Source organism: Benincasa hispida, chromosome 5 (genome assembly GCF_027475165.1).
Source record: "Benincasa hispida cultivar pf3 chromosome 5, pf3_genome.v1.1, whole genome shotgun sequence".
Lineage (NCBI taxonomy): Eukaryota > Viridiplantae > Streptophyta > Magnoliopsida > Cucurbitales > Cucurbitaceae > Benincasa > Benincasa hispida.
In genome coordinates this window covers 4,143,490-4,166,697 of record NC_143482.1, presented here as the reverse complement: position 1 = coordinate 4,166,697, position 23,208 = coordinate 4,143,490, and the positions used below count along the sequence as shown (strand labels likewise).

The 23,208-nt window shown below is 33.3% G+C and overlaps 1 protein-coding gene across 1 annotated transcript; it reads right to left on the bottom strand.

The window, feature by feature from the left end:
* Positions 1-1,617: 1,617 nt before the first annotated feature.
* RIC7 (ROP-interactive CRIB motif-containing protein 7) lies at positions 1,618-3,538 on the bottom strand. Its single transcript, XM_039032497.2, has one exon. The coding sequence runs from the start codon at positions 3,231-3,233 to the stop codon at positions 1,842-1,844; it is 1,392 nt and encodes a 463-aa protein (XP_038888425.1). The 5' UTR covers positions 3,234-3,538; the 3' UTR covers positions 1,618-1,841.
* Positions 3,539-23,208: the final 19,670 nt, after the last annotated feature.

Sequence of the window (23,208 nt, the reverse complement as noted above, 5' to 3'; positions counted from 1 at the left end):
AAATTTCTACCCATCCAGAAATTATAAATAGAAATAGAAACGATATAAACTACTTTTCGTAGTTTTTTAAATTTGATCAATTTTCAGTAATATTTTTTAAAATTTAAAAATAAAAAACGAGAATAATTATCAAATAAATCTATTTTCTAAAAAGTAAAAAACAAAAACAGTAAATTGAAAATAAAAACATTATCAAATGAGCATTTTATTTTTCGAAAAACTTGACATGGTAATTAATAAATGAAAATAGTCATTTAAGAGAATATTATAACGTGAAGAATTTGCTAATTTTCAAGATATTTAGAGGAAAAATTGAAAACATTCTCTCAAAATTTATCAACGACCAATACATTCACCAATGGCGAGGGATAAAGCTGGAAAAAAATGGAAGCAGAGACCATTAAATTGAAATATTTTGAACCATAGATAATTACAAAAAAAAAAAAAACATTTAAATATTATGAATTAAAATAAATATTTTATCGAAAAATCATCACATACCCCTACAATACATCCAAATGTGACAGGTTTTCTTTTTCTAAACAAGATAATATATATATATTAGCTCTATAATTCGAGGCATGGAGATTAGTGCAACCTATACTTAGTATTACCTTATTTTATCTATTTAATTTTTTAATTTCTAAATATTTATTAAGTAGATAACTTGCTAGAAAAACTTGTATATTTTTAAATAACTGCAATAACTAAGGTTCAATAGGATGATTGTCGAGAAAAAAAAAACGTTTGATCTTGTTTGATAATCATTTAGTTTTTTGTTTTTATTATTTGAAATTAAATCTATAGACACTATTTCCACATTCAAATTTCTTATTTTGTTATCTATTTTTTTATTAATAGTTAAAAAATCAAGTCAAATTTTGAAAAAAAAAAAGTAGTTTTTAAAAACTTGTTTTTGTTTTTGAAATGTGGCTAAACATTCAAACATTCCAGTTTCTACTTAATAAAGATGCAAAGTTCAATTTTCAAAAATGAAAAATAAAAATGGTTACCAACCAAGGCATGGTTGTTGGTTTTTTATTGAAAATTTCGCTTGTTTGCTCAAATCTCACCATTTCTCTACAATGATCATCTTTTTTAAGAAAATAGTTGATTTCTTGACCAAATTTCAAATATATATATATATATATATATATTTTAAAAGAAAAATTAAGATTCCATCCATAACTATAAATATATTTGTTTTGTCATTCATTTACTATCAATGTTTTCAAATATCAAACCAAAATTTAAAATAAAAAAAAGAGTCGCTAAAAAGTTGTTTTTCGTTTTTATTCTCAAACATATTATAAATTCAATCGTTCCTGCATAAAAATATAAAAAAAATAATAAACATAAATTTCAAAAACAAAAAACAAAATCATTTTCATACCATATCTATTTTTTTTTTTTTTTAAAATTCTTAGAATTTGATTTAAACTTTGAAAGGGAAAGCATCCAAAAAATTAGCAAACCAAAACAAAGAAACTATAAAGTAAACAAAGCCTAAATAACTCTTCCTCCAAAATTCTAAACAGAAACAGAATGTCTGAGGGTTGCAACACCAAAAATAAAACTAATCATGAAATTAATGAACCAAATAAGCTTTAAAACTAATTAAAATCAAAATCCCATTACTGTTTATATCACTATAAGCTGTAAATTAACACAACTTAATTACAATTTTTTTTCACTTTCCTCATTGTCACTCCTTCAAACCCTAAATGTAAAAATTAAAAAAAAAAACCCAAATTCATCTCAGTCGGTTTAATCTCCCTACTTAATCTCTCTTATCATCCTTAATCCAACTCTTAATCCCTCCTTCTCTATCCCAAAACCTCCTAAAATTTTACCAAGAAAATCCACAAAACCCCAATTAACAGCAGATTTTGAAAATCAAACATCAACGAAGAAGAAGAGGAGGAAGAAGAAGAAAACCCACTAAGGAAAATCTGATCATCTGTGATATTTGATTGGTAGCAGAGTTTCATCTTCCCCAAAATGCTTCCATTTTTAACATTCTTCAGTTCTTCATCAACACAGAGATCTGAGTTCCCTCTCAACCTCAATTTCTTTCCAATTTTTGCAGAGAAATTTGAAGAAAATGGAACTCTGCCGCTCAGATTGTTGTTTTCTAAATTGATTTCATTCAATTTCTTCAAAAATCCAAACTCCGGCGGCAATGTCCCTTCAAGATTGTTTCCGTCCAGTCTCAAGTAGCTTAAATTTCTCAGAAGAACCGCCATTGACGGTGGAATTTTTCCGGTCAAACCCATGTCGGAAAATCCAATCGCCGACAAGCCTTCGACCTTTTCCCATCTCTCTGGAATCTCCCCTCCGAGTAAATTTCCGCTCAGATAAACCTCCTTCAACCTCGGAATCTCTGTTACAAATTTGGGTATCCCGAAATTCCCAAATCGATTGAAGCTCAAGTCTAGAAACTCCAGTGTCTGCAGATTCCGGTAACTTTCCGGAATTCTGCCGGAGATTTTATTGAAGCTTAAATCCAATTTCAGAAGCTCCGTGAGGTTTCCTAATGATTCAGGGGCAAATCCGTCGAGGAAATTCCCACTAAGATCAAGAATCTTCAGCTTCTTAAGTTTCGACAAACTTGCCGGAATCTGACCGTTAAGACGGTTCCGTGAGAAAGTAATCTCTTCCAGTTCGCCGGAATCAGAAATCCACTCTGGGATTTGACCGTAAACGCCATTTCCAGTAACGATTGCTCTTCTTATGTTAGTAAAATTGCCAAACAAACTTTCAAGAGAAACAACCAACGCCGTATTATCCACCAAAACAAGCTCCTCCAAACTCGCCGGCAAAACACCGCCGGAGAAAGAAACTGCAACATCGCCGGTGAAACACTTATAGAAGAAAAGCTTCCGCAAGTACCTAAAGGCGGAGAAAAGAACTGGGTCGATGGTAGAATTCAAAGAACAAGGTGGATTCGCAGAGTAATCGGAGATAAAACCGAAGCTCATTTCAGTGATATGAACAGAGTCAGGCTCCGTACTGTTAAGGGATTCATAAAAGTAGTCACAAACGACGCCATGTGGAGGAGCGGAGCAGAGGTCATCGTCAGGGAAGAGGGTCCGCCAAGGGATGACGGAGTTGACGGCGGCGAGAACGGAAAAAACAGTCTCTCGCTCGAGAGAAGAAAGCAGAGGAAGCTGTTGCTGGTTGGAAATGGAGGAAAATTGAAGAAGGGTGATGAAAAAGAGAAGAAGAGCCATGGAGGAAAGGGGAATTTTGGGGGATTTGTTGTTTAGTTCTCAAGGTTTTTGATATGGAGAAAGATGGAAAAAAAGGAGCAGCATCTGTTTATTCGCCGTACTGAAGAGTGTAGTGTTAAGAAAGAGGCATGGCAGGGATTGGCAGAGTCGTTTCAGATAATTCCGAACGACTTTGCAGTGAAAACAACCCTACAAAGTTTCTTTCTTTTTTCTTTGTACAAAAAGTTTTTTAATTTGGTCTAGGTTAAATCTTGAACATCCTTATTGAGATGTGACAAAGAAGAGATGAAAAGTAGACAATAAAGTGTGAAAAGTGAAAAAAGTGTTCTTTGTGTAAGGAAATTGTTGATATTTGGTAATAGATCAAACAACAAATTCTGTCATTGGTTTGAATTTCGTGTCTATTTGGTTGTTTGGTTTTTTAACATGGATATACTTACATCAAAATTTAAATCTTTTTAATCGATTTATTTGTTCGTTTGAAAAATTAGGATTTGGATAAGGAAAATCTTATTAGAGAGGATTAGGGTTTTTTTTTTCCTAGAAGAAATCGTCATTTCCTATTATTCTCTGTGGTGTTCTAAATACAAAAATGAATATATAAAGCAATGAGCTTCAACCATTTGGCCTCATTTTCCCCTACTAATATAGTGTCTTTAATGTGTGTCAAGAATAGATGGACAACGATAGACCACTATGAGAGAGTGTAGGAGCATGGAAAGCAGGATGGCGGGGAGACATTCTTGGTGGTGTTATGGTGCATCTGGGAGGTTCATAACCAAGTTCAGAACACAAGATGTGATAGAAAGAGAGAGGGGGTGCAAGGTGATTGGTTGGGCTTGTCCTTTAGACTGATGGGTAGCCTTGCCATGTGATGCGAGGGAGTGCAGAGGTGAGCATTAGATGGGAGCCCTGAGATCATATAGGTGCGTTTACTGCAACAGGAGGGAAGGCTGTTCAAGGAGGTTTTGATGTGTTTATAAAGGTCCGTGCGATTGAATTTGGATTTTCAAAGGTCATTTCAAATATTCCATGGCGGAGTCAAATAGTGCGACAACGGTGTGTCATTGATAGAAGAGGAAAATGTGTTAATAATGGTAAAATATGTGATGGAAAATATTCTATCTGTGAAGGTGCAATGAGAGATTTAATTTTGTCACATTCGATGATTTCAAAATTAAGTGGTAGATGGTATCATTTATTGGGTAGCAGATGAGGTTAAATCTCACTATTGGTGGGATGCTTTTCCTAATTGGCTGTCTTTTGATCAAGGTGGATTTGGCTTTGCTGCCTTTATAATTATTAGTTGTTCGTTCTTAAAAAAAAAACAACTGACCTTTTAGTTGGAAGAATATACTTTATGTCAGTTGAGCTATGCTTGTATTGTTATTTTTATATTTAAATGAAATTTCCAAGGTATATTATTCAATACTAGCAAAGTATGTTTTGGAGACTTTTTTTAGTTCAATAAAAATTTGAACTTTTAACTCCAAAAAAAAAAAAAAATATATATCAAATTTGAGATAGGGAAACTCACTTGACCTTCACGTGACAACAACAGTTAGATTTGTAATTTAAGGAAGAGAAAACTTGTAAAACAAAGAAAAAAGGCTCTGATGCCTAATGTCAATAAGAGAATTGTAGAATGAGAGTAAAAAGTTTAAGTCACCTCATATGGAGCCACAATTATCTATTTAGAGAGGATTTGATCTTAATCCTACTATGATTAAGATATGAGATTTAACCCTCCTAAGATTAGGATATGGCTTTTCCTAATCTTTCCTGATCCCAAACAAGTTAGATTAAATCTTATCTTATCTCTTTTTATCTTGATTTATTCTTTATCCCGATTCTATCTGACCAAAAATCATTTTTTTCTAGAATGCAAAATTGTTACGAAGAAGACAAAAGGTTATAACAAAATAATTATGTCATACATATTTTTAGCTATTAACAAATACATGAGATTTGAATAAGCTTGCTACTATTTTTCAATGCAGCATTAGAAACTTTGTGTTAGAAATAAAGCTTATCTGAAACACCATAATTTGGCAGAAATCTTTAGGATCGTTGCAGTCAACTTAGGAGTACAATCTCCCCTTCAATCTCTACGCTACCCCATCACGAGACGTATCTCGGACTTTGGGAGTATGATATCCCCTTCAATTTCCATTGCTACCCCGTCGCAAAACTTAGTTCGAACTTACTAGGGGCTGTTGGGCCTATCGTGCTAAACCCTTTTGAGGTCCAACTGATTTTCCAACGCACTTCTCCATCTTATGATGAAGTTATGTGCTCAACTATGTCGAGCCCACCTCAAGAATAGGCTCCTCACAGATTTTTATCCTTTATACCCTAGGTGTTCCTTGGGTCATGAGCTGACCTAGAATATGTTAAGTTTTATGTTTTAAAATTTGTAGATAGTAAATGTTATTAATTAACCGTCATTAATAAAGAGTTATTGATATTAAATCAATAAGTGTTATTGATAATGTTGTATTCTACTTTGTCTTAATAACCCTAAATCCAATAAACTAACATCCAAGACTGCCTTATGAGTCTTGAACTGTATGTTGATAGGGATCAATATTCAAGAAACACCATAAAGGGTCTATAGTATTGGGATAGGATTGGGTACCTTATCTTAGTGACACTATGGATACGACCCACTTTGTATTTGATACAAACGCAATGATCCAATACGTTCGTGTAGGTGACACGCGAGTAGGGATATCCTATGCAATGAGTTTGTATAAGATCGGATTGTGAAACAGTAATACTAGATGTAATGTCGTTAACTAGTTTGATTCCTATTTCAATTGAATGACCTAGGCAACTTAGTCTTAATCTTGAGTGAAGGGATCGAATCCCAAGCAGAAGCGTGGGAACGCGTTGCATTTCGTCTTTTCAGTTTAAATTGAAATAAAATAGCAACTAAACTAAACAAAATAGAGGATAAACTTGTAGATTAACATGCTTAGAAGAGAGAAGAGAAAAGGGGAAGAAGAATATCACATACCTTCGTCGATTCCCAAACTCTTCATGATTTCCTTGTTGTCTTCCTTGAAATGATTCTCCAACGAACAATAGACACCACTGTAAGTGAGACCTCTTTATTCTCTAGGAACCAAAGAGAGAAGAGTGGTCTCTCACACCTTGATCGAGGAAAAAGAATAGAAAATATGGAAAAGAGAAATTTTTTAGAGGAAAATGATTTGGAGGCTAGGGTTCATCAAAATGAAATCCCTACCCTAATTTGGGTAAAATGATGAATTTATATGGAGACTTTCTCCATAGCTTTCAAAAATTACCCTTAGGGCTAATTTAACTAAATAACTATTATTGAATTAATTAGCCCATTAATTAAATAATCATATTAAATTAAATTAAATATTTATTTATTTAATTAATAAACATAATATGTTTATTTGTCTCTACCTCTCAAAATTAATTAATTAATTCTTTATGAATCAAATTCATAAGAATTTAATACTTGAATCCTATTCAACTATTTCTCTCTTAATTATAGATCAGATCTATAATTAATCATATCATATTAATCTCATTAATATGTTATTCCATCAATTGATTTGAACAATTCAAATCATTCATCTTTTCCTTTAGTGAGCTAACAAGAGACCTTATAGACCTATAGATTAGACCTTATAGACCTTATAGACCTATGAAATTAATTAATTAAACTCTTTAATTAAATTAATTAATATTCATTGACTATCAGACACTCCAATAAAGACCGATAGCCGCACTCTTTACACAGTAGATATGTTTCTGTGTTCATGGATATAATCAATCAACAATGAGTCAACCCTTCACAAATCGCTCATAACTACAGTTGGGTCCAATTACCGTTTTACCCTTATAGTTACATTTAACTTCTTAAGTACCACTAATCTCTTTAATGAACAAACAGTTTATAGTCCAACTATAAACTAACACCTCTTAGGCCAGTGAAAGGTTGAGCCTCAATGTTTAAGACCCGGAATCAACTATTAAGAGAGTAATTATTTCCCTTAAAGATGAGAAGAAGTGAATTCCATCTTGTGTAGGTGTATTCCCAGCTCCCTACTCGGATATATCCCCAAAATGGTAGGCTTATTGAGTTGGCTAATATGACCATTCTTACTTAGACAAATCAAAGAATTTCCTTCATAAACAGGAGTTCACAACTCAATTAGGATTAAGGTCAAGTCATCTATGATCATCCTAATGAAATGTAAGTCTCTTCTACCAAGGGTGTTATACAAAGAGTCTATTCATTTTGTGGTCCGGTCTTATACAAATTCTTTGTATAGAATATCCCCGCTCGCATGTCTCTACATGAATGATCAGGATTAGATCATTTGTAGCACTTTACAACAATTGTAACATCTACAAAGCAGACCGTATTTGTAGTATTACCAGGATAAAGTACCCAACCTTATCCATATTATACAGTGTTGAGATTGGTGTCCTAATTCTCCCGAATTCTCGTTATAATGACCAGATCCTTACATATTATGGTCTGATCGCTACGACATGCGTACTTAGACTTTTCTATCATGAGATGAGTTTTGGTAAAAATTTCAAAAGAACATATCTAAAATTTTATTAATTAAGTAGAAAACAGTATAAAAAGTTTATTTTACAAAACACCAAGATCCATAAAATATTAGCATAGTGATACAAAATGCATATATGACCATAATAGTGAGTTTGATGGTTGACCCTTTGAGCGACGTCTAGTTCTACCACTGACGCTGTGTCCTTATCTACAAAGTCTGTAAAATAGGATGAGTATATAATATACCCAGTAAGTAGTTCTCATTAAGGTAGTGACCAAATGCACAATCATATGCAACATGTCATAAAAACATATGATTAAGACCGGGAACATATAATAACATGAGGTGGTCGGTTACGCTTCCAACGTAAATTCCTCTGCCCTGGTAGAAAGATGAGGACTTAAGCGGAAACTAACTCATCTGATGATTAGCGGGTCATGCAGTCAGTAGGGCCAGAGTCGCATCCAACATCAACCATTAGCATAAACGTAAGATTGGACTAGAGGGGTGCAATCATACATACCCTACTAGTCCCTAACATAAACCTGACATGAAATTGGGTCTAGAGGGGTGCAACCATACATACCCTGCTAGCCCTGGAAGCATAACCTTTATCTAATAAAAATTTAATTTCATCATTGTGAACAAACATAATGCATGGGGTCCCTTGTCGAGAAACGTATTCTAAACATGTAATGCAACATAACAATAACATAAGAATGCAACATAACAAAGGTACACTACCATAAAACACTTAAAGAGAGGGTGAGATAAACTACTTACGTCGATCATGGTCTTATCTATTCCTAGTTACTGCTTATCGTTTACTCTTATAAATTGCATGGAAGACACGATGATTAAAATTAATTCACATGTTTATGGTGTAAAAGAATTATTTAGAATTAACTTATCAAAAGGTTAGCTCCATAATTTTCAAGCTATATTTATAAGTTGGCCAACTAATTCAAGGTAGATTCCTAATAATTTCATAAGAACTTTATTATCAAAATGTTACTAATTTTAATTTTCAAATGTTTTGTCTTATAGATTACTTAAAGACATTATTTATGTGTGTAGATTGAGGCTCGCAAGTATGTAAAATGAAAGTTGATAATCCTAATATTAACTCATGAAGTTCTTAAAATTATGTGGAAATGGAATCAAAACTTAATATTATTTATATGAAAGTGTCTACTGTAATTGAAAAGAAGGAAATAAAATTCTAAAGAAAGCTTACAGGAAGATGACCCACTCTTTAAGCAACTCCTCAACAAGTCCCTCAAATTATCCCTATGATCTTTTGTCATTGGTAAAAGAATTTTGCTTCATCTTCTATTTATAGATGTCTCCACCGCCATAGCTATTTCTTTCATTTATCTCTTTTTTTTAAAAAAAATTATTATTGTTACACATAACCGAATTTCCCCTTTTTAAATTATTTTTAATTACTCCACCGCCAAGCATACAATACTTTATTATTATTATTATTATTATTATTATTATTATTTACTTACTATTATTTATTTTAACCAATATACATGTATATATTGTTATATACATTTTCATTTTCTTTAATTTATTTCTTTACTTAACCGACCTAGTCATATAATAATTTATTTTGCTTTAGAAACTTACTGGAGTTTTCTTCTTAAAAATCTTTCTATGTCATCTTTATTTATTTCTTAGATATTTAGTTGTTTAGATATTTGTTTAATTAAGATTTTATTTGTCAATTATTCCCAACCCAAGTCAACTCAAATTTTAAACTAACTCAATCCAACTCTTATAATTTAGATTGGGTAATCGAGGTTGTTCGAATTGTCGGGTCATTGGAACACCCATACTTTTAGAAATATAAAGTTGAAATCAAAATCCAAATATATTTGTTCTTGAATTTGACCTTAATTGATGTGTCAGTTTCATACATAAGTTTAACTTGAATTTGGGACAAAATAAGGATATCTATAGACCAACTTTTAACCTTATGTATTAAATCTAAAATTGGTATTCTCTAACAAGTCTTACAAAATTAATAAAATAAAAAATTTCAGCTTGTAATTTATGCACATACTGGGGTTATTATATTCTTGGTTCCTAAATAGATAAGGGTATTTGGCTCTCATTTTTTCTTCTTGTTCCCATGTAGCTTCTTCTACTTGTTGATTTCTCCAGAGAACCTTGACTAAATTTATTTCCCAATTACGAAGTGACTTCTTCTCTCTTGCTAGGATGCAGATTGAAGTCTCTTCATATTCCAAGTTTTCACTTATTTTTAGGGGTTCATAGTTTACTACATATGAGAGGTCAAACATGTATTTTCGAAGCATCGATACATGAAAGACATTATGTATTGTAGAAAGGGTTGGTGTTAATTAATTATTGGATAATTATCTCTTTTTTTTTCTAATAATCAATTGAATGAGAGGTTATTGGTAGTTTCATGGTAACCGTGAGATAATAAATTTAGTAGTGGTTGAAAAGAGAGTTTCTATTCTTGGATGTTCTCACACTTGGCTGTCAAGTGGATTAGATTCACTAAGCGATAGCTGAAGAGAGACTAAACGATCGTGGAGTGACATTACACAATAGTTCACTCAGCTGGCCTTTAGCTAAACGATAGTGAAGCTTTTGCTAAACGATCGCATAGCATTTGTTAAACTATTGGGCATCGTCTATACGATAGACCTTTGCCATCTCCCACTTGCTCAATCGTTTACACGATTGTTCTTCCTCCGGTCTCTTCCTCTAACCAAGTCCACACAGAGCCCACATTTTTGGATTCTCACACCGAGAATACCAAGTTAGCCATTGTGGTGATGTTGTACTCAACTCGAATGAGTTGAGGTTTTGGAGGCCATTCGTTGAGTTCGTGGTGTTCGTGTGGTGGTCGCTGTGATCGTGTTGTGTTGCGGTCGAAGTGTTCAAGCGTTCGTTTTTGCTGTCTTGCTGATTGAACGAGCGTTTGGGATCGAGGGAGTTTGAAGATGAGTCCTTAAAGGTAAGTCTTGTTATCCCTTGATCTCTTATGTAAAACATGTTGTAATTTCGTTTTATGCATGACCAGTTAGTTTCCGATTCTTGACTGTAATTGTTTATGTTCATATATGATTGGAATTTGGAACGATCATTCCACTGCTCATGAAAATCCTCATGTTTGATTTCCTTCATATAGACTATTTAGATTATCACTTAAACATGATCCACATGTATGTTTCCACTTACACGTTTAAGTTTTATTAGATACCTTGAATCTTAGTTTATTGGATTGAATTAATGTAGTCTAAATGTCAATAAGTTCTTCTTTATGGCCCTTTTAGAGCAAGAATTGATTTTGGTGATATTTATCCTAGCCACCAAAACACAAATCCTCTCTTTACTCTATAAGAGAAATCTTTCCACCTCTTCCTCTTCCAACTAATTGGATACCATTTATCATTCTATTGGAACCCTTGAGAATAACAAGGTTATTCTCGTGGTTGTGTTCAAGTTCAATCGAGAAGAAGTTCGTGGTAAGATCGAGAGGATTTTTTGTGGAGCTCAGGAATCTTCAAAGGTATTAATGGTTCTCTCTTAGAATGTTATTTCATATGTTTATCTTTCATATGTTATATTTTAGAACACTATTTTTGTTTCTTCAAAAATCGATTTTCGAGATGCAAGGCGTTCATACACTTCTGCTCGGGATTCGATCCCTACAATTAGTATCAGAGTCAATTTCTGACATCTTTGTTCTTCGTATTTTTTAAACAAAAATTAGTTTAGAGGTGGGTTTTTAAATCTACATTTCGAATGAAGGTTTGCAAGATTGGATGTTTTCAATTTTGGCACTTAGATTACTTTTAGTGTAATTAAAATGTAAGGGCTCGCTTCAATTTTTAGGCATTTAATTTTTGCTTCGAGTCTGTAAGTCCGTGTCGATCATAAGAGCAAGTGTTTCTGAGAGATCGGGGAAAAAGGAGGTGTTTGGGACAAATTTGGAGTAGACAATGCACAAAAAGGAGGCATTTGGCCTTTCAGCATCGCAACTTTGCAATCACAACATTGCAACGTTGAAAAGTGAAGTGTAACGTAAGGGTTATATTTTATAGGCGCATGACTAAATTAGCATATTCTCTGACTAAATATAACGTAAGGGTTATATTTTATGGATGCATGACTAAATATTACGTAAGCGTTATATTTTATGGATGCAACTCTGCCCCTCGGCGTTGCGACGCTCGAAATGAGTGATGGAGAAAAACGACACATGCTAAGGATGAAACAACTGAAGTTTTTTTTTACCTAATTGCTTTGATTTGTTCTTTGTATTAATTCTCACCTTAGGATAAACATGTTCATGCATCATAATTAAATATAAGGGTTATATTTTATGGATGCATGACTAAATTAGCATGTTTATGCATCATAATATAAGTATTAAGTTATAAGGATGTATGATCACATTAAGCATGTTCATGCATCATGCTATGTTATAATTGTTATAATGAATGGTGGAATGATGTATGTGAAAGATTGATTTTCATGTATGATTAATATAAGTGTTATATCTATCAAATGAAAATGGAATTTGCATTGAGCATAACATTACTTAGATAAATATAATTGTTGTATTTAATCAACGTCATTAGATGAAAATTTATAGGTTTTAATAAAGTATTAAAATATAAGTGTTATGTTTTTAATGAGATAGATTAAAATCTATAATCAAGAATTGCATGCAAATATAGGTCCAAATTAATTTAAATGGTTTAAAATTAATTCACCTAGACTTATGTTGGAATTTTTTCTAATGAGATTAGAAATAGATTAATCTTTTCATTTGTTTTAATAGGATTAAAATGAATTCTGTTAAAAGATTAAATTTATAAAATAGTTTCCCATAAGGGACCTTTGTCTAAGGAACGTTTTGTCTAGGCGGGGTTATTTAAGCTGACGAAAACAAAACAACTCCACTTGGGAATCGACCTGGAGGGTGAATTGGGCAAATATTTCATAAACATGCAATAAAGAATTGATTTTATTAAAGAGTTTATAAATGAAATCAAGTATTGTTAAATCATTCAACATAAATATTATATTGAGCAAATTAAAAGGACTTAGATAAATTCATTAGCCGATTTTGAACTAAGTATAACGAAACCCTAAAAATATTAGAATACTTTAGTAGGAGAAAATTGATATATGAGATATATCAAATTTTAGTTCTCATGTCCCTAAAAGTTCACACCATGATATCAATGCTCGGATTCGTGTCGCCCTGGATGTAGGCTCCCTTCGAAAAGTGTTTGCATGGGTCAATAGCAAGGTGAATAGAGAAAGTGTTCAATAATATATGGGAGATCGATGAAAGTCAACATATCCTACGGTCTCCTCCATTAGGTTGCACCATAAGATTCCTATGGTTTTCCTGCATGTCAACGTCCTGGAGCGACCATCCCTTTGGAGGGTCTAATCATAAGAGTCGAAATAACGCAAACTCTAGTAATGGATAGAGTATCTTAGGTTAATCTTCACTAGTTGTCTTTTCTTTCGGTAACTTGTTGAAGCGTACCTTTGGGAATCGAAATGAAAGGGTCACACTTACGGGATGAATTAAACTAATTAATCCTTGATCAAAAAACAGTAACTAAAAACTATAGGAATAAAAGTTATTATAGTATTAGTGATTAGCTGAAATTGTCTCAATCCAGGGGAGGAGTAGTTGATCATCCTTCGGTGGCTGTTGCTCTAAACCTCTGAAGTATTGTTGCAAAAACTAAATCATTAGTTTAATTAGGGTTATATGATTGCATGTGTTTTTGTTAAATCAATTAGATAATTAAGTAATGAGTTAAGACAAATATAACTAATATAGTCAATTGTTTGTTATTCGTTTTAGCATGTCTTCCACTATCATTTTCTTGTTTAAAAACAAAAAATTAACCGGTGAAAACTATGCAACGTGAATCTACCTTGAATACGATTATGGTTATTGATGACTTGCGGTTTGTCTTGACGGATGAATGTCTACCAGTCCCCGGTCACAATGCATCCCAAGCGTTGAAGGATGCTTATGACCATTAGATGATGGCCAATGACAAGGCCCGATTCTACATCTTGGCAAGTCTATCTGACATTCTTACCAAGAAGCATGTGGCCATGATGTCTACATGTAAGATCATGGAGTTCTTCCAGGAGATGTTTGGACAACCATCCATTTAGATCCGGCATGATGCCCTCAAATATGTTTATAATTCATGCATGAAGGAAGGGCAATTAGTGAGAGAACATGTTTTCAACCTGATGGTCCAGTTCAATATCGCCAAAAGGAACGGTGCAGTCATCGACGAGCAGAGTCTGGTGTTCTTTATTTTAGAATCTCTTTTGAAGAGTTTTTTGGGATTAATGTCTTAATTCTCTCGGAGTCTCGTTGTTTTGTAAAGATACACATTGTTCAATGAATAAAATAAGTGTTATTTAATTCTAGCATTTACTTATATCCAATAAACAAAGCTATTTGGTTATCTTATGTGAACTTAAGCATGTATTAGTGATATACAAGTGAATCATGCCTTAAGTGATAACCTAAATAGATCTGTAGTATAAGGATTAAGGTGGGATTCCTGATCCTTGTGACACTACGGATACAAACCGCTTTGTAGAGGTTTGCAAGTGTTGTAAACTACTACAGATGGTAGATCCTGACCATTCATGTGGAGAGGTGGAGCGGGGGTGTCCTATACAAAGAGTTTGTATAAGACCTGGACCACGAGATGACTAGACTCTGTATATAACATCGTTGATACTAGAGACTTACGTCTCACCTAAATGATCATAGGTAACACGACCTCAATCCTGAGTGTTTTGGGAACTCCTGCCTTTGAGGGTGGTCCTTTGATTAGTATGGGTGAGAGTGGCCAGATTGCTAACTCAATATGCCTACCTTTTTAGGGACTTGTCTGATTTAGGAGCTGGGAGCTCAATCCACAATATGGAATTCACTCCTTTCCCAAAGCAGGGATAATTAGAGAGATTGCTCACTTAAGGGCTGATTCCAGGGCTTAAACATAGTGGCCATAACTTCTCTTTGGAAGAGAAGACTCAGTCATAGTAGAACTATGATTTATGTTCATTAGAGGGATTAGTGGTACTTAAGGAGACAGATGTAACTACAGGGGCATAACGATTATTGGTGCAACTGTACTTACAAGTGATCTATGAAGGGTTGTCGCACTACTGATTGGTTAAGATGGACACATAATATATCTGTGGTAAGGAGAGTTTAGCTGTTGGTCTTTAGTGAAGTGTCTGGCAGTTAACGAATGGTGGATCCCGTGACTAAAGAGTTTAGTCAGTTATTCATGTACCGTTAGAGCTTCAAGCTACAAGTCCATGAGGTCCCCCTTGGTAGCTCAATGGATTCAGTTGAGGATCAGTTCTTGGTATTGATTTGAAATGTTCAAATTGACAAGAGGTATTTTGATTATATATATGATATAATCAATTTGATGTATGAGATACATCTAGTGGAGAATTGATGTAAATGAGATTTACATTAAGTACCATGGAATAGAAAAAGAACTATGGTTTATATGTTTCATGAGATGAAATATTAAAACTATAGGTTATAAATATAGTATGATAAGTTGGTTATCATTTATGTTTATAATACTATTAATTATTAGATAATTAATTCTTTTTCTTTTAAATAACCAAAGTAGTGGATGGTTATTGGATCATGGTAACCGTGAGTTTAAAAGGAAAGTGGTTTCCTATTTTTTTTTTTTTTTTTTTTAAAAAGAAGTTTTACAAAACGATTGAATAAGATTTTGAGTTTTCTCTCCGCGTAAAGAAACTCACGTAAGTCGTCAAGTAAATACAGATTTACTAAACGACGACTGAGCTAGCTAAATGATCGTGCAATGGTAAGTTAAACGATCGTGCAGTATTTACTAAACGATCGCATAGTTTTACTAGATGATCACTGGCCCAAGGTAAGAGATCGTGTAGTGTCTGTAGGTGACAGACCGAGCTAAACGACCGCATAGCTTTTGCTAGACGATCGCTTAGCTTTATCTAAACGATTGGGCATCGACCTATACGATAGGTCTCCGCCATATCCCATTTGCCCAGTTGTGCACGCGATCGTTGTTTCCTCCGTTCGTCTGCCTCATACCAAGTTCGAACAGAGCCCACCCTCTGGATTCTCACACCGAGAATACCAAGGTCACCTTGTTTGTGGTGTCAGACTCAACTCGACATCGTCGAGTGTTTCTGGAGGTCATTCGTGTTGCGAAGGAGTTCGTGACCGACGAGATCGTTGAGGACGAGCGTGAAGTGTTCGTGAAGTATTGCAGTAGTATAGATCGGGCGTTCGAGGCTGCTGTTGTTTGAGCATTCGAGCACATCGAAGCATGGAAACGCTTCTGTTATTGTGCGTAGAGTTTGTTCTCTTTATGCATTTGTATTGTTCATGCTGTAATTTCTGCATTTGAATTGTATAATCACTTGTTTTGAAGTCGACTGTAAATATATGTTCATTTATGATTATAATTTGGAATTGTCTTGTTCCGCTGCTCATGGAAATTTTTCTTTCGATTTCCTTCAGAGTTTTCTTCAATTCTGTAGCAATGCGGTTATGAACAAAATACAGAATACCATAACTACCTTTCTAAATGAGTTATAGACTTATCAATCCCTTATGAAAGGGAAGGGATCGATAGAAGGAGAGGCAAATGTTGCCCATTTCAAGAAGTTTCACAAGGGTTCATCCTCGGGAACCAAGTTTGTTCCTTCATCCTCTGGTTCTAAGAAAATCCAGAAAAAGAAAAAAGGGAAGAAGAAGGCTTCAGCTGCTAGGAAAGGCAAGGGTAAGGCCAAGGTGGCCAACAAGGACAAGTGCTTCCATTGCAATGTGGTTGGTCACTGGAATCACAATTGCCCTAACTACCTCGTCGAGAAGAAGAAAGAGAAGGAAGGTAAATATGATTTACTAGTTTTGGAATCTTATTTAGTAAAAAATGACCATAATGCATGGATACTTGATTCGGGAGCTACTAATCATGTTTGTTCTTTTTTTACAGGGAATTAGTTCCTTCTAGTAGCTAGAGGAGGGTGAAATGATGCTCAAGAATGGAATGAGAGACGCCATTTTAGTTTTCTATGAAGAACAGATCGAATGAGATTAGTGTCTCTCATTGATTTCTTCTACGTAATACTAATCGATAGGGGCTCATTGGTAAGTGCTACAAGATCTCTCTTGTACATTGCCCGAGGCCCCCTACGAATCCGTAAATCTTAGGAGCATGCCACAACAAAAGGATGGTCCCCTATACATTTCATTCTTTCCGGAAGGGGAAAAAAGGTTAACCTTTCATGTGATCGGGATAAGGTAGATGCCTTCCAGTCGGGGGGCGTATCGAATCAAAGTTTCCTTAGATAGCCACTAACCAATAGTTATCCTTATACTTCTGTGCTTGGTGGAGAAGAAGCGAACAAAGGTACGCTCGCTTCCCATCTTGTTCTTTGTTGCAAACTGGGATCGCTTGGCAGCTAGGTTAGATTAAAGCAACCTTTTATGAGAACATATTACCCTTATTCAGGGATAAGGGGCGAAACGACCTCTCGATCTACTTACAGCTGCCCAGGAAGAAAAATGTCGTCTAAGCGTTCCTTGTTGCTCTGATCTCCCCTACGCCTAGGGCATTGTCTGGGCTAAGAGCCATAGTTGCTGCTTCCATTTGCTTGTTTTTTTTCACCAAAACAAAAGTGTTGTGGCACGTTTCCTAGTGTAAAATCGATTTCTGTCAAATCCTCTTTTTTTAAAAGTATGAGAGTTTCGATCTCCTTCTACGGTCGACTCAAAGGGTGATGGGGCTTTAAAGCCAAGTGCTTGCTTCAGTTACAACCTTGAATTGAATGGGGTGGGAAAGAAAGGTTCGAAAATCGAGTTTTTTGCTCGAATTTAGTGGCAATGAGGAAAGGAAGAACTATTACAGAAGCTGGTCAGCCTAAGCTTAAAGTAAAGGAAAGACCCTGTTCCAGTATTGGAGGAAGCATGACATAGAAAACAGGGTATGTCATGGGTTGTAGGGAAGAGGTAACACGTGTACATGAAAGCAAGCGAGAGCAGAGCGTAGGGATGTATGCATTATTAGATTGAAAACATGTAAATGCTTACAGACCGTATAGTAAATGAATAGCATATAGAAGGCCTACATTGGTTAGTTGTATCAAACATGAACAAGCTGACAGTGTTCGCACGTGATGTTACAAATTATGAATATATATCAATGAATAGCAATAAAGTATAGCCGTAGTTCCTATACATTGTTGTGCTGGAAGTAAGGAAATGACTATATACTATCGCTATGTAACTTCATTATGAAAAATGGTGTGACTATTTGTTCAGCTAAACTAGAAGACAACTTATATGTGTTAAGTCCAACTGAATCAAAAACACTTTTAAATCATGAGATGTTTAAAATTGCGAATATTCAAACAAAAAGGCAAAGTATTTCTTCAAGTAACAATGATATGTATCTTTGGCATTTGATATTAGGTCAAATAAATCTTGATAGGATTGGAAGATTGGTAAAGAATGGACTTCTAAGCAACTTAGAAGATGATTCATTACCTCCATGTGAATCTTGTCTTGAAGGAAAAATGACTAAAGTTATAGAGCCAAAGAGCCATTAGAGCTCATACATTCTGATATTTGTGGACCAATGAATGTAAAGGCTAGATGAGGGTATGAATACTTCATTTCTTTCATAGATGATTATTCGAGGTATGGTTACTTATATCTAATGGAACATAAGACTGAAGCATTTGAAAAGTTCAAAGAGTATAAGGCTGAAGTTGAAAATCTATTAGGTGAAACGATTAAAACACTTCGATCTAATCGGGATGGAGAATACATGGATTTAGAATTACAGGACTATATGATAGAACATGGGATTCAATCCCAACTTTCAGCACCTGATACACCTTAGTAGAACGGTATATCAGAAAGGAGAAATAGACCCTCATTAGATATGGTTTGTTCTATGATGAACTATGCTTGATTGCCTAACTCGTTTTGGGTATATGCAGTAGAAATTGCAATTCACATCTTGAATAATGTTTCCTCAAAGAGTGTTTCTGAAATACCTTTAAAGTTATGAAGGGGGCGTAAATCGAGTTTATGTTACTTCAGAATCTAGGGTTGTCCTGCACATGTGTTAGTGACAAATCCTAAGAAGTTGGAACCTCGTTCAAGATTATACTTGAAGGAACCATGTGAAGGGACCATAAGCGGAAGCGGATCTTCCCAATTCTCAAGATTTTACAAAATGAAATTTTATAGTATACAGAACAAAATTATGCATTTAATGAAAAAATTACAGCATGCTATTCACGACTAACAGAAGAATTAAAATAGGGTTCAAAACTCTTATCTTTGAAGAAACCAATCTTCACGTGAAATCCCTCGAACATCAATTGGGCACAATCACAAAAGCTACCACGGTATTCTCAGAGATAAGAACCCAGAGGATGGACTCTGACTATTTTGGTTGAGAGAGAAATTGGATTTCTTAGAAGAGATGAGGAGGAGGAAGGATAGGTTTTTCACAGAACTCCCTGTGTATCTTTTCTTCAGGAATAAGAAGACTGAAGCGTACATATCCACTCCTGCACGTTATGGAGAGAAAAAAGGGGGAGAGAGTTAACTCCTTCTCTAAAACAATTTTTTTGATTTTAATAATAAACCTTAATATATATATATATATATATGATAACTACTCTATCATATAATATATATATTAAACTATATGTTATATCAAATATAATATATAACTTATAGTTCAATATTGTATCTAATACAATATAACCTATATATATTTCCTTTTCCTTTTAATCCCACAATCTCACACAAATGCAAATTCCATTTGATCCAAAATTTCATTTTCCAAAATACATAAATTGAATTATCTTATCTCAATATTACAAAAATTCAAACTACACCCAAATAATTCAAAATAATCTAATTAAAAATTATCTGAAAATTTAGGATGTCATATATATTTTTATTATTTGAATTAACTCTAATTTGTAAAATTAAAGAAAAAATTTACTGAGAAATTTCTAGTGAGCATCTTTACTCGAAATTCAATTTCCCGTAAATATTATTACATGTATATTTTGCAACAAGTTTTTTGTTTTCTTTAGCCAATTCCATTTTTTCTTTAAACTTAAGTTAGTTTAACTTTTTTTTACCCAATTCCAATTCCAATTCTTTTATGTAAGTTTAAGTTAAGTTTGATTTTTTTTTTTTTTTTTGAACTTAAGCCAATTTCAACTTTTTAACTTAATTTAGTTAGTTTATGTTTACCAATTCCAATTCTCGTAAGCTTTAATTATTGTTTTTAACCAATTTCAATTCTAATTAAACATTCGAGAACTCCCATAAGGGGATATTTTAAGGGTTTTTTTTTTAGTTTCTTATTTACCATTTTGAAGAAAAAACTCTCTCATTTTGCTCGAAATTTTTTTTTTCAATTATCGAAAATGCAACAAAACCCCCCACCCATTTGTTCATTGAAAATAACAATACACATACCACAGATATTAGAATAAACTTGAAAAAAATATGGAGACAATAAAATAGAACACTTACGTTTAAGTTTTAAAATTGATTTGGATATAAAAAATTGTGTTAGATAATAAGAGTGAAATTGAAGACACTTGAATGAAAGATAAAATGGTAGTTTTATTATATGGTACCCTCCATTTAAAATCGAAGTTCGGCCACTTGAAAAAGTTTTAGGCTAAATTATAACAAATACCCTTGAACTTTTCTTTTTGTTTAAAAAATACCTCCATACTTTAAAAAATTGCAATATTATCCCTCAACTTTCATAAACGTTTCAAAACTATCATTGGAATATAAATCCTTTAGAATTTCGAATAGAAATTAAGACTTAGAACTATGTGGAGATCACCAAAAACGATGTGGTGATTCAAATTTTCGTTCTTCATCACCTACTAAACCATTTCACATCTCATTTTTCGTCTAAATTCTAACGAATTTCTATTATAAACATATTTTTGAAACGTCTATGAAAATTCAATGGTAATATTGTAACTTTTAAAAATAGAGTGATATCTTTGAAATATATAATAAAGTTAGGATATTTTTTATAATTTAACCATTTTTTTTATAGATTAGAAATAATTTTTCTAAATATATAATTGGAAACCAAAGGAAAAAGTAGAGAGAGAAAGATAGAGAGTGTGGGAAGGAAGAAAGGCATTGGAAAAAGGGATTTAAAAAGAAAGGAAAGGGAAGAGGGGGACCGTTGGATGGGATCCGACAGCAGTCTGCAGCAAACCCGACACGCCGATCACGAACCCGACAGCGTCGCAACACGGCCGCCGACTTCACATCTCTGAATATTTACGAAAGCGACCTCCAACTGTTTCCCATTATCCTGCACTCCCACATTTGCCACGTGGCCCTTCTCAAATGCCACCTCACCACACACATCCTTGAGTTATAGCCCATCAACATTTAGCAAAGGCCCAAGTATGCAACTCAAAACATCAATCAATTCATGAAATAGTATTTGCAAATTATTTAGCACTTATAATACCATCTAAATTTATAGGGTTGTTCAAAAAATTCGATGACTTGAAAAAATAGATCAATCCGACTTAATTTATATAGTTAGAGTTAGATTATCAATTTATTTTTGGATTGAATGGTTTAGATAAATGAAAAATTTTATGAATTGAGTTAGTTCATGATTTTGCCTAAAATAACTCAAACTAATCCAAACTTAATATTAACTATACAATGCATATTTATTTTAGTTTCACTATTTTTTTTGGATAATTTATTCTCCAAAAACTCTTTAAGAAGTTATTTTTAGTACTTTGGAAAGAAAATTTTAATTATATAAATTGAATTAAGTTGTTAATGTTAATTCGATACATGAAAATAATTAAATCAATTTTTTACGTATTAACATTTTACTTCTTTTCAAAATAAAAATTTAAATAAATAACCCGATTAACTCGAACCAGCTCCAAATGTTACATGATTGGATTTGGTTGAGTTCATTTTTTAATAAAGGTTATTTGGGTTAAAGAAATTTATAATCCGAAAAATTAGATTGGGTCTAAAAGTTTTTCAATCTAACCTAACCTATAAATATTGCTATGTAAAAATATTTACTTACAAAATAAATAACATATCTTAATTTTTCATTTGAAAAAATAGTAAATCCAAAATTGTGAAAGTCTAACGTACCCTTAAAACATGCAAATGTGATGTTACAATCCTTATTAAGAAAGAATTTTAAATCCATTTTGTCACCTAACATTACTGACATACCTTTTTGATGTGTTGAAAAACGTTTGACGTGGTGAAGAAACAGCTAACCCCTTTATCAAATTAGTCACTTCCAACATTGATTAAATAAAGACAAAATCCAAAATCACTAGAACCAAAATTCACTAACAAAGAAAAAACTTTCAACGTGAATGCACTACCTACGAAAATCATGACACATATCCACTACCCATGATAATCCCACCAACAAAACCAAAACATCCCCCGGGCTATGAGCCTAGTGTTGGAATCATTCCCTTTTAACTTTATGCTCTTTATATAATATATATATAAATTCGATAAAATATCAAAATTGTTAGTTAATCTAATGGTAAATCTGCCTTCCAATTTTCTTTAGATCCAAGTTTAAGCCTCACTCATTAACTCGGACATCCCTGTTTTTCCATCTTCAAGACACTCCACGATAGACTCTACTGCTAGTCATCACCGTCCAAACATCCCCATTCTTCCATCTTCAACCGAAACCACAAGGAAATTGACATATATTTAGAAGACTCCAACTCTTTATGGTGCTTCCTTCCAATAGCAAGCAAACATCATTATGGAGAAATCTGAAATCAATAACATCAACCATAATATATCTTTGTCCTCCATGATCCTATTAACGTTAAAAACATAATTAAACAAATACTATACTTATAGGTAGGAAAAAAACTTAGATTGGATCAAATTGACAAAATAATTAAAAGATATGTTTGCAGCGACAAAAATTTCAATAGTTGTAAGTCATGATAGTTGTTCTTTTCATCCCACATACTATTGAACGAAATCCTTAATTGTTGATTAGCCATAGCAAGAGAAGATATTAAGAACAATAAAAGAGCTAATTGGACTCTTAGTTGAGAATTGACTATGATTGTTTGTAGTCTAATTTGATGAAATATGAGGATGATCTTGTCGATGAAGACAAATAATTATGAATTAAACAACATATTTCATGTTTAAAACGAAAATTATAATAAATATAATGATAAAGCCAAATTTAGAAATAAGAAGAATGGTTGAGAAACGAGATAGATTTATCCTTCTTCATGTTTAA

Bases quoted from the DNA above. Each gene is read 5' to 3' on its own strand.
- RIC7 (XM_039032497.2), bottom strand. From the start codon at position 3,233: ATGGCTCTTCTTCTCTTTTTCATCACCCTTCTTCAATTTTCCTCCATT.